The 13,339-nt window shown below is 38.3% G+C and overlaps 1 protein-coding gene across 1 annotated transcript; it reads left to right on the forward strand.

Moving 5' to 3' along the window:
- The first annotated feature begins 10,847 nt into the window (after nucleotides 1-10,847).
- On the forward strand, nucleotides 10,848-12,777 carry LOC135197644 (probable serine/threonine-protein kinase kinX). The gene has a single exon (XM_064224662.1). The coding sequence runs from the start codon at nucleotides 11,101-11,103 to the stop codon at nucleotides 12,775-12,777; it is 1,677 nt and encodes a 558-aa protein (XP_064080732.1). The 5' UTR covers nucleotides 10,848-11,100.
- The last annotated feature ends 562 nt before the right edge of the window (nucleotides 12,778-13,339 follow it).

A 13,339-nucleotide genomic window follows, 5' to 3' on the forward strand; every position in this document is an offset into this window, starting at 1 on the left:
ATAAACATAAACAGAGGAATGTTTACCGGAGCCTGAGGATTTAGTACTACGTAGCTTTACAACATCACCGAATCGCATTTGTAGACTCAATGAGCTTAGCTAATAGATTTGTTCTTGAATACGTCAATGAATACTGGAGCGAGTTAATGTTAAAGACAACAAAGGGCTAAATAATAAGACAACGGATCAATTTAAAGTTCCTGACACTAAGTAGTGCAGCTGGAAAAAAGGAAATTGCAAAGAACCTCCAGATAAATATTCGAGAGGAGGAACATTGGGTTGCAAAGTAGATTGTCTTCTTACGAGAGAGAGAGAGAGAGAGAGAGAGAGAGAGAGAGAGAGAGAGAGAGAGAGAGAGAGAGTTGGAAATTAGGGAAAATGTCTCTTCTGGAACCGCTTCCCGCCCATCACGGAGACATTTCGTGTCCAGCAAAAATGTGCTGGTCACGAAATTCATCACCGATTGAACTGAAATCGTAGAATTATATCTGTCGTCTTGTCCGGGTGGTCATGTCAAATAAGACAATCTCTCACTCCACGGCTTAATTGTAGCCCATTTTCATAAGAATAAATTCAGTTGCGAATAAAACAAGGGTAGTGAGCTTTAACTTCTGCCAAATCTCTCTTCGGCAAATGGTTGGGATATGTGAATCTATCGACAGCTGTTGTTATTAGTTAGAATTATAATATTCTTTCTCTTTCATTTCTAAATATTATTGCTCAATGGAGATTTGCCTTTCTGTATCTGCAATATCTGTTGGTATTTAGCTTAAATTAACCAGCTAGTTTTGGCTTTAAACTCTTTTTTTGGTATAATATCTACCACTTTTCCTTTTTAATCACATAAACATTAACTTTTAATTATTCATTCTACTATAACAGTTCTCATACTAAAACCCATAAATATCTTGATTTTGTCACCACATAGAAATGCATTTGTTTTTCGTGGTTGGTTGAGTGGTTTTAACAAGTGACATTGCTTGGTACATTTTACCGTAGGCTTGGTTGCCTATATTTGTATTTGACAGTGTGCATTACAATACCTATTAAACTGTAAAAGAACTTGTCTTACACTAACCTACTTCTGCAAAAGGTAGGTCTATGCTAACTGACCCAACGCTCATATCTGTACCACGTCCTACTTAGCACTTGTTCACTGCATTATATTTATATAATGAAAACATGCCACTTAATTTCATTAAGATAAAGGTCTGGATAAAAGAGAAATTCTGGAACTTACTACGAATCATAGCACACAATGCAACATTAAATATTTTAAATACAGTAGCTGAACCAAAATGATATTCCATTCCACAATGGTAATTACTCACATACAAGTTGAATTTTCGAGATGCAAACTGCAGATTATACAGCACTCATACGTTTAGAAAATACAACTAAGAGTTTTAATGTACCATTTTTGCCTCTGCAGTATCATGCTTCTTTTATTTTAGTTTAATTCGTCCATGTGCAGTGGTTTTGCTGAGTGGATCGGAGCATGCGCAAGATTTTTCTATACGCTACGAAATGTGATGAACATTAAATATACAATAGTACATGCTAACACATGTTTACACACACAATATATATATATATATATATATATATATATATATATATATATATATATATATATTATATATATATATACTATGTACATGTGTGAGACGCTTAAACGTAGAACACTTACCTTCGTTGGTGCGTTGCAAAAACTGTATACTGCAAGGCCAGCATTGTTATAAGAATGAATACCACTGCAGTCATCACAACTGAAAAGTCTCTTATACAATTTCCTACTTCTCAGGAGACGGCACTTTTGCAAGTTGACCCTTAATCGCCGACCCTTAATCCTCAAGGGTCATGAATATAAAGCAACTAAGATATTATTATGGCCATTACATAAAACGGAGTATAGACTGCTGCCAGTAAAGTGGCCTTTATACCAGTTCGACTGCTCTTCAGAGCAGCTCGTATAGGTCTAGCAAAGAGGAACGGCGTATATAGTCAGTCACAAGACCTTCTGGAGGACCGGATGTCTGGTGATTTCAAGGGGATCCCAGTCGATACTGACTAGTACTAGTCTTCTGGTGACTGTTCAAATATACCTAGACCGTGGCTCCCCCAAAAGCGTGACGGTCAAGCATTAACCGATCGTGGTTTTTTCCATATGCACAGTAATATTAAAAAAAAAAGGTCCTGTAACAGCGAATAAGTTCTATTTTTATCATTGTAAAACTGATGGCACTAATCTAATGGAACTTATGATAAGAAGACGATTACTTTTTCGTGTTTTTGAAGGTAAAACGAAGATGAAAATGGAACTTACGAGAGAGAGAGAGAGAGAGAGAGAGAGAGAGAGAGAGAGAGAGAGAGAGAGAGAGAGCGAGTACGATACCGTAAAATTGAATTCTATAAAAGCTTTAGACTCGGTCACACGTTTCATATAATCGGGCGTATAGAAAATTACAGGATGCCCCAAAAAAGGTGGAATAGTCGAAGCAGGTAATAAGGTATATATGCAAATGTTAAACCTGAATACGAGACTAAAATGCAAAACTCATTATTGAAATATTTTAACAAAATTCTGTTATAAGTAAGACCGAGTAACTAAATGATTTCTGAAGAAATAGCCACTCTAAGTTATAAATAATAAACCACATTAAGAAAAAACCATGACAGACAGACTGCTTGCACTGCTTGTCAACTTAGTTGGTTGATTGAATATATACTAGAATTTAGGCCAAAGACCAAGCACTGGGGCAAATGAGGTCACTCAGCGTAACAATTCAAATGAACATAAATCATTCTTCCCAGACGTTTTAATTTAGCAGATGAAAGGGGCAGAGGTAAAGTGAAAAATAATGTATTTCATAATAAGCACTAAAAACCTTTCTCAATCGTTGTATATTTTAGGTAAACAGAATACTATTTGAATGCTAAAGGACGTGGCTATTCCTCCGAGCTATCGGAAAATAAATTGATTGTTGAAAGTAACAGTTACGTCCATCAATACATTGTAGAAATAATCTATGTTTATTTCACTTCGAAAATCATAAAGGTATACGTTTCAAATTCTTTTTTGGCCTAAGCTGTTCAGTCATCCCCCTAGCCCCACCCAAACCCCTCCCCGCCCCCATCTCTTCTCTGTTTCTGCAAAGATTCAGAGAGAGAGAGAGAGAGAGAGAGAGAGAGAGAGAGTGTGTGTAGGCTATACCGTAAAGAATATACTCCTAGTGGTAACTGGAATAATCGGATGAAGTTAATTGTAATTATATATTAGATATATATATATATATTATATATAATATAGATATTATATTATATATAATATTATATATAATTACCAAAAAAAAACAATAGTATATATATATATGAAGAGAAGAGAGAGTTGTATGTGCGTGTCAGGCTATACGTAAATATATATCCTAGTGGTAATGGGAATAATCGGATGAATATTGTATATATATATATTATAATATATATATATATATATAATATATATATATATAATATATATATATATATATCGAGCTACAATGTCCTTTAATATCTAATTCGCTCTCCCTCGGAATTAATATATTTCCATATGCTAACCGAAGGGGAATTTTTTTCTCGATAATAGATTTACCTACTTTGGGCGCGACGCAGGTACATTAAAATCCAGGAACGTCAGAAGCGATCCAACCAACGAGAGGCTTAAAGGTATATTGTCTCTCACCTAATACTTTCTCGCGCGAATATTCGTTGGTTTGGAATACGATGAAATATTGTATATATATATATATATATATCTATATATATATATATATATATATATATATATATATATATCGAGCTACAATGTCCTTTAATATCTTAATTCGCTCTACCTCGGAATTATATATTTTCATATATGCTTAACCGAAGGGGAATTTTTTTCTCGATAATAGATTTACCTGTACTTGGGCGCGAACGCAGGTACATTATAAATCCAGGAACGTCAGTGGAAGCGATACCACCCAACCGCGAGAGGCTTAAAGGTATATGTGGCGTCTCTCACCTCAAATACTTTCTCGCGCTGAAGTATTCGTTGGTTTGGAGACAACATCAACCCGCCTCGACTCCGGTAGTTAAGTAGCGCTTTTTGACACAACGTAGGCATTTTACATAAGTCATATCACATTACCGTGATTCATATACATATATCGAGCTACAATGTCCTTTAATATCTAATTCGCTCTACCTCGGAATTAATATATTTTCATATGCTTAACCGAAGGGGAATTTTTTCTCGATAATAGATTTACCTGTAACTTGGGCGCGAACGCAGGTACATTATAAATCCAGGAAGAGGAACGTCATCTCCAAACCAACGAATAACTTCAGCGCGAGAAGTATTTGAGGTGAGAGACGACATATACCTTTAAGCCTCTCCGCGGTTGGTGGGTGGTATCGCTTCCGCTGAGTTCCTGGATTTATAATGTACCTGCGTTTTTTCGCGCAAGTACAGGTAAAATCTATATCGAGAAAAAAAAAAATTCCCCTTCGGGTTTTTTTTAAGCATATATGAAAATATATTAATTTCGAGGTAGAGCGAATTAGATATTAAAAAACAGGACATTGTAGCTCGATATATGATATGAAAATCACGGTTAATTTGAATAGACTTTATGTAAAAAATGGCTCCTGTTGTAACAAAAGCGCCTAGTTAAACTAACCGGAGTCGAGGAGGGTTGATGTTTGTCTCCAAAAAACCAAACGAATTCTTCAGCGGAAAGAAAAGATTTGGAGGGTGAGAGGACAAAAAAAGAAATATTACCTTAAGCCTCTCACGGTTGGGTGGTTATCGCTTTCCACTGAGTTTCCGGATTTAAAGTACCTTGCGTTCGCGCCCAAGTACGGTAAATCTATACGAGAAAAAAAATTTTCCCCTCGGGTTTAAGCACTATATGAAAATATATAATTCCGATGGTAGGGAGCGGAATTAGATATTTAAAGGACATTGGTAGATCGAATATATGTATTTTGAAGGCACGGTAATGTGATAGGACTGGTAAAAAATGCTACGGTGTTGTCAAAAGGCGTATTAAATACCGGGAGGTCGAAGGGCGGGTTTTGATGTTGTCTCCAAAACCAACGAAATACTCAGCGCGAGAAAAGTATTGAGGTGAGAGGAAGGAAACCATATACCTTTTAAGCCCTCTCGCGGGTTTGGGTGGGTTATCGCTTTCCACTGACGTTCCTGGATTTATAATGTACCTGCCTTCGCGCCCAAGTACAGGTAAATCTATTATCGAGAAAAAATTCCCCTTCGGTTAAGCATATATGAAAATATATTAATTCCGAGGTAGAGCGAATTAGATATTAAAGGACATTGTAGCTCGATATATGTATAGGAATCACGGTAATGTGATATGACTTATGTAAAATGCTACGTGTTGTCAAAAGCGCTACTTAACTACCGGAGTCGAGGCGGGTTGATGTTGTCTCCAAACCAACGAACACTTCAGCGCGAGAAAGTATTTGAGGTGAGAGACGACATATACCTTTAAGCCTCTCGCGGTTGGGTGGTATCGCTTCCACTGACGTTCCTGGATTTATAATGTACCTGCGTTCGCGCCCAAGTACAGGTAAATCTATTATCGAGAAAAAATTCCCCTTCGGTTAAGCATATATGAAAATATATTAATTCCGAGGTAGAGCGAATTAGATATTAAAGGACATTGTAGCTCGATATATGTATATGAATCACGGTAATGTGATATGACTTATGTAAAATGCTAGTGTTGTCAAAAGCGCTACTTAACTACCGGAGTCGAGGCGGGTTGATGTTGTCTCCAAACCAACGAATACTTCAGCGCGAGAAAGTATTTGAGGTGAGAGACGACATATACCTTTAAGCCTCTCGCGGTTGGGTGGTATCGCTTCCACTGACGTTCCTGGATTTATAATGTACCTGCGTTCGCGCCCAAGTACAGGTAAATCTATTATCGAGAAAAAATTCCCCTTCGGTTAAGCATATATGAAAATATATTAATTCCGAGGTAGAGCGAATTAGATATTAAAGGACATTGTAGCTCGATATATGTATATGAATCACGGTAATGTGATATGACTTATGTAAAAGAATGCTACGTGTTGTCAAAAGCGCTACTAAACTACCGGAGTCGAGGCGGGTTGATGTTGTCTCCAAACCAACGAATACTTCAGCGCGAGAAAGTATTTGAGGTGAGAGACGACATATACCTTTAAGCCTCTCGCGGTTGGGTGGTATCGCTTCCACTGACGTTCCTGGATTTATAATGTACCTGCGTTCGCGCCCAAGTACAGGTAAATCTATTATCGAGAAAAAATTCCCCTTCGGTTAAGCACATATGAAAATATATTAATTCCGAGTAGAGCGAATTAGATATTAAAGGACATTGTAGCTCGATATATGTATATGAATCACGGTAAATGTGATATGACTTATATATATATATATATATATATATATATATATATATATATATATATGATATATATATATATATACATATAACTCCAATTTCCGGAGCAACAGCTCGAAGAACAATACAAGGCAGGTCAGGGAAAGGCACTATCCATATGCATTTTATTAAAATATATGCCGACGTTTCACAAGTACAGTACTGCCAACTGAATAACATAGTACAAAGGTTTGTTAAGTTTAAGCTATATAAGACTTCCCTGTATCACTCGGAATTCTATTCCGATGCTACCAAGAAATAGTTAGAAATTGAGATAAATTCAAAATACAAGGATTTAAAGAGACTCAGTGACACGGTCTATGAACATAAAACAAAAGTGTTCGAATCACTCACTTTTTTAGATTCTGTTATTTTCACTCGACTTTTTAACAAGACCATTAATAACTTCCTTCGGTGTATTATTATTAGACATGATAAGAAGTTAAAGAGTTTAGGTGTCACTATTCCTGCTTTCAATAAAAACAAATTCTGTCTTCAACCTGTCAAATAGAGTATTGTCGAAGAGGGACGAATTTCTTTTCTCTTTGGGACTGGACTTCTGTCTCCCGAATTTTAAACCCAGTTACCAACAATTTTTCTCCCTATAGAATCACTGTTTCACAGGATTATTGACCTTCCTTTTAGCACTAATATAGATAGCCTAAGATCACAGATTTCAGCCTTAGCCCACAGCACCTTCAACAACTTAAAAACACGATGGACCCCTTACCCTTAAGAACTTAGCCAACGATAAAGACATCATTATCGTCAAGCCGGACAAAGGGAGGGATACGGTTATTCTCAATAAACATGAATACATAAATAAAATGGAAAATATCCTTGATGATACATCAAAATTTGAAAAACTCGGCTCCCCTGACTTGTATAATATAATTAAATCCGAGGATAAAATTAACCGATTCCTCAGAACGTTGAAACAAAATGGTATTATAGACGAACGTTTGTTTGTTACAGGTTCTTCATATGGTATTATGTATGGATTGCCCAAGGTTCACAAGACCGATGTCCCAATGCGTCCTATTCTTTCCTCTATTAACACAGCCAATTATAATCTTGCTAAATTCCTAGTACCCATTCTGGAACCATTAACTAAGGGCCCTTACACCTTAACGTGTTCTGCCGACTTCAAGGATGAAATTATCAAACAGGACTCCGACGTATTCATGGTTAGCCTGGACGTTGAATCCTTGTTCACCAACGTTCCTGTGGGGGAAACCATTCAGATTATTTTAAATAAGCTTTTTCCTAATGACGATGCTTTATTTCATAATTTCAGCAAGAATCTTTTTAAACAGTTTTTAGAGCTGGCCGTGCTGGACACAGCTTTCATTTTCAATGGAGTTCTGTACAAACAGGTGGAGGGAATGGCCATGGGAAGTCCTTTGGGACCTACGTTCGCCAACATTTTTATGAACTCTCTGGAAAAGCACATAATGGACACCTGCCCCTTATCCTTCCTCCCTTTATTTTATAAACGTTATGTTGATGACACGTTTGTCCTATTTAAACAAGATTTTAATGCAGATTCCTTCTTGGACTTCGTCAATACCCAACACCCTAACATCAAATTTACGCTAGAAAAAGAATCTAACAGTAAACTCCCATTTTTTGACGTTCTTGTTTCCAAGAACTCTGTAGGATTCCACACGGGTATATATCGTAAAGGTACGTTTACGGGTTTAGGTATGAATTTTTATAGCTCGTGTTATTTCAATTTTAAATTAAACGCTGTTTCTACCCTCCTCCACAGGGCTTTTACTCTGTCATCTAATTGGCTGACCTTTCATGAAGAAATAACAACTCTTTCAAACTATTTCAGGAACAACTGTTTTCCATCAAAATTATTCTTCAGACAGTTAAATAGTATGTTGAATAAGAAGATGACGCCACCTCCTCTATATCACACTGTCCCTAAAATGAATTTGTACGCGGCGTTTCCCTATATACAAGGTGACACTTTCAGGAAGAAATTTCTAACCATCATTCAAAAAGAATTACCGGCCGGGTCCGGCCCTCAACCTGAAACTCATTCCGAAGAAGCCCCGAACAGTTGGCTCTCTCTTCAAGTTCAAAGACAAGCTCAGTCCTTTGTTTACATCCAACGTTATATATAAGTACAAGTGCCCCAGATGTGGTCAGGGGATCTATGCCGGTTGTACAAAGAGGCTGTTGCGAGTGCCCATTGATGCTCACAGAGGGGTCAGCTTCAGAACTGGGAGCAGATTGTCTAGCCCTGAACAATCTAATATTAAAAACCATTCAAAAATATGCAAAACCTATATAGTAGACAATAAAGATTTTTCAATAGTAGGACAGGTACAAAAAGAAAACGACTTAACAATACTGGAATCCATTATTATCAAATTGACCGTACCACCGTTAAACTCCCAAACGTCATCCACACAATTGTTTATTTCCTGATGGTCTTGTTGAGCTGTTTTGCTGTAACTCTATACGAGTACAGTAGTATGTTTTTAACTTCCTTCTGGGTAGGGTGTCACCAGCTATTTGCTTGTTTTTTTAAGTAAATGTTTTATCACTTACATTCTGAATGTTTTAATTTAATTATATGTAATTCGGATTTTATTAGTTTATTGATTGCCATGTTCGCTTGTTTGCAGCCTAGAAAATGCAACTATGTGGAGTTGTGAAACGTCGGCATATATTTTAATAAAATGCATATGGATAGTGCCTTTCCCTGACCCGCCTTGGATTATATATATATATATATATATATATATATATATATATATATATTATATATATACATATATATATATGATATATATATATATATATATATATATGTATATATATATATATATATATATATATATATATATATATATATATATATACAATATTCATCCGATTATTCCATTACCACTAGGATATATATTTACGTATAGCCTACACACTCTCTCTCTCTCACCGTGAATCTTTGCAGAAACAGAGGAATGGGGTGGGTGGGATTAGAGGGGGGCGGTTGGGGGGGTGGAGCTAGGGGGGGATAACTGAACTGCTTAGGCCAAAATAGAATGGAAAACGTCCACCTTTATGATATTCGCAATGAAAGAAACATTGAATATCTCTGGAATGTATTGATGGACGTAGCTGTTCCGATAGCTCGGAGGAATAACCGCGTCCTTCAGCATTTAAACAATATTCTGTTTACCTAAAATATACAACAATTGAGAAAGGTTTTTAGTGCCACTTTACCTCAGCTCCTTTCATCTGCTAAATTGAAACGTCCGTGAGGAATGATTTAATGTATATTAGAACAAAAAAATTTAAATTAAAGTAACGTTCGTATACTTACTCCTTTTGAGGGAAAAAGGAAGAAAATAATAATAATAATAATGGCTCTTGTAGTGAATTGTATCTGCAGGTATGACATTAAAAGCTTGGCTTTAATACGACGTCCTTACTTTAGTATTGGTTTAACCTGGATTGGTATTCTATTAAGTGTTTATTGCTTATAACTGCTTATAGTACGTATACTGACGTAAGTAGCTTGAATATAACTTAAACAAATTAAATGTCTTTTTATGTACAATTTCTACATATTATACACACACATACATACATACACATACACACACACACTCATATATATGTATATATATATATATATATATATATATATATATATATATATATTATATAAATAATAATAATAATAGTTAACCATTTATTTTGGTTCTTAATGTTTCTCGTAGTGAACTGTATCTGAGGATGTAGAAATTGTACACTAAAAAAGATATTCAATTAACCTAAGTTTAAAATTCAAGCAACTTAAGTCAGTATACGAACTTTCAGCAGATTATAAGCAATAAACTGATAAAAACCCGAATCAGGTTGAACTAATACTAAAGTAAAGACGTCGTATTGAAGCCAACATATTTAACAGCATATCTTCAGATACAATTTACTGCGAGAGCCATTAGGAATCAAAATAAGGTTAACAATTATTATTATTAATTATTAATATTATTATAAATAGCTTTCACATATCACAGAGTGCGTTCAGATTGTTCTTCTTAAAGAAATGAATACTAAACGGAGGATAGGAAGGAACTCGGAGTCCGGAGTCTCCATAGAATACTTTCGAAGTCTCCGAAGAAGCGATCCTGGAAAGGCTTCAGGCTCCAGGACTCCGGGAATCCCGGCCTCAGATCAGGCGTCTTGAACCAAAACTAACCCTGGCGAAAGCACTCTTGTTCGGCATCATTCAGCAAAATGATTTCTACCACAGCAATTAAATCAGTGTTTGAAACTTTCCTCGCAGGATTTATACTACTGATGCGACTTGTACTGAACAGGCCGAGCGGCGTATTTGGCAGTCCGAACTCTTGAGAAAGAGCTTCGACTTTGTGATGCTGCTCAACAATCTCTTTTGGATTTTAGAACGGAAAACAGAGCGCGTCGCGCTCTGCATACCGTTCTGAACTATATCGGTCTCTCAAACTTTTCTGGATACGAGGAACCCTCCCTCTCAGCTTGCCACGGGACCCTGCATAACTTGGTGAGGACCACTCTTCCAAGCGACCAGGGAGCTGCGGCAACTGACGAGGTTCTTCGCAATTTGGATCAATTCTTGTTTTGGCCCAAAATGTTCGTGTGTCTCATCGGCGTCTTTGTTGTCCCGTACTTCCTCGGAGGTACGAAGGGCATTGCTGAAGGCGGCGAAGGGACACGGAATATTAATTGGATTTTTGACGACGACCACCAGACTGAAAATGATGACGATGACGACAAGACCGAATCCGACGACAAGACCAATTACGATGACGAGACTAAAGACGAGGACAAGACCAAAGACCACGACGAGACCAATGACCACGACGAGACAAATGACGACGACCACACCAAAGACGACGACCACACCAAAGACGACGACCACACCAAAGACGACGACCACACCAAAGACGACGACAAGGAAGAAGATCAGGAGACTGAAAAGGAAGACGTCGAAGAGCAGGAAGGCGAACAGAAAAAAACTGAAGAGGACGAAGAAGAAGACTACGAAGAGGAACAAGATAGAGTCCTGACTGACGTGAGCACCAATATCCCTACTACGGAACCAACTGGAAGGACTAGTCAGGACACCCCAGAATCACAGACCTCGACCGCAGGGAGCGTCGAAGTGATCCCTCCGCTGGAGGTAAAGACACTTCCCCAGAAGGAAAAAAAGGAACTCAAACTCATTGATGGCGATTTGTACGAGTTCCAACTATCCCTGAAAGACAGACAGATCCTTCGAAAAATAGCGGACGAGGTCCAAGAATTCACAAAATTCTACCATGTCCGCCTCGTCCTTCCCGACGACGACGCCCAGGAAGCCGCCTCTTTAGAGGGCGCTGAAAATAGAGTGGAAATGGCCTTCCTGCACATTCAGGAGATCCTGGACGAATACGAAAGGGAAAGATACGACGTCGCCATGGAAGAGCTTCCTCATCAGGAGGCAGAGGAAGAAGACCATAGGCAGGATGTTCAGCAGAATGAAAATCCATTATGTTTTGCTGACGCACTCAAAAGGCAGCCCAAACAGCCTGTGGTTAAGCAGCCCAACTATTTGATTGTGCAACGTCGAACTCTCCCCCTCATCGAAGAAGTCGTAGAAGATTACGATGAGGATGAAATTATGGAGGACGAGAGCTACGCGGAATTCGATGAGGAAGAAGACTGGGATCTCGAAGATGAAGAGAACGACTGGGATTTCGAAGAAAGCAGGCACAAATTTATAGTTGGCATAACACTTCGAGAGGCTCCCGAGGAGGACGGCAAAGGAGGCATGACACGAAGACTTGTGCCCAAAGCTTTGCGTTCCAGGGAAACCCAACTTCCTCTCGAAGAAAAGCCACAGCATAATACTGAAGAGGAGGAACAAGTACATCTGGAGGATAAAGAGGAAGAAAAAACTCTAAATCCAGAAGTACAAATAGAACAAGTTACAACAAAAGGAGACGCAGAAGAGACTGTTCTTCCTCAGGAAGAAACAGAAGAAAATTACTGTCCGCAGGAAGAAGAAACGGAATGCATTCTTCCTCAAGAAGAAAATAAAAGTCCGGCCATCGAGATAAGTATTAAAGAAGAAGAAAATGGACATCATGAAGAAATGAGACCAGCGATTAAGGAAGACGAGAGTGGACGTCAAGAAGCAAAAGAGAAGACGTTCGCTAACATAGTGAAGGTTATTCCAGAGAAGAACTCTGGAACAAGACGGCCTGCCCCTGCAAATACCTTGAAAACAACAAGACCTATGAGATGCGGCCCCTCTCAGACATAAACAAAAGGTAAAATGCTTCACTTTCCAGTGTCTGAAAGACTTAGACATGGGACAGATCATCGGAAAGGGAGGCAAATTCGCCAAGATGGCCAGGCAGGAGCATGGGGTCGTCCTGAACGTCCCAAACGATGGCTCCAGGATGGTTCAACTTATGGGCAGCAAGAACAATGTCGAAAAAGTCTACAAGCAAATCCAGTTCAGAGTAGACAGGATTTTCGACACAAACAAACTTCCCCAAGTCTCCCGAGGACTGTTTGAGGTAGGAAAACAGGACTTTTTGATGACAGTTCACCGGCAGTTCAGGGAGGCCATAAGGGGACCACAAGATGCTACCATCCGAAAACTGAACAGGGAGCGGAATGTGACCATCTACCTCCCTGAACAGGACGATCAACGACATTACATCAGCATCTTTGGATCGCTGGAAGACGCCCTCGAAGTCGAGCGAGTCATATCGCAAATCATCGACGACGTCAAGAACTGGCCGACAGAAGACGACCTGAAACTCGTCGGCCTCAACTTCTACCAGTTCGATTTGCCGCTTGAGGGCAGACGTTTCCTC

Source organism: Macrobrachium nipponense, chromosome 21, assembly GCF_015104395.2.
Source record: "Macrobrachium nipponense isolate FS-2020 chromosome 21, ASM1510439v2, whole genome shotgun sequence".
NCBI lineage: Eukaryota > Metazoa > Arthropoda > Malacostraca > Decapoda > Palaemonidae > Macrobrachium > Macrobrachium nipponense.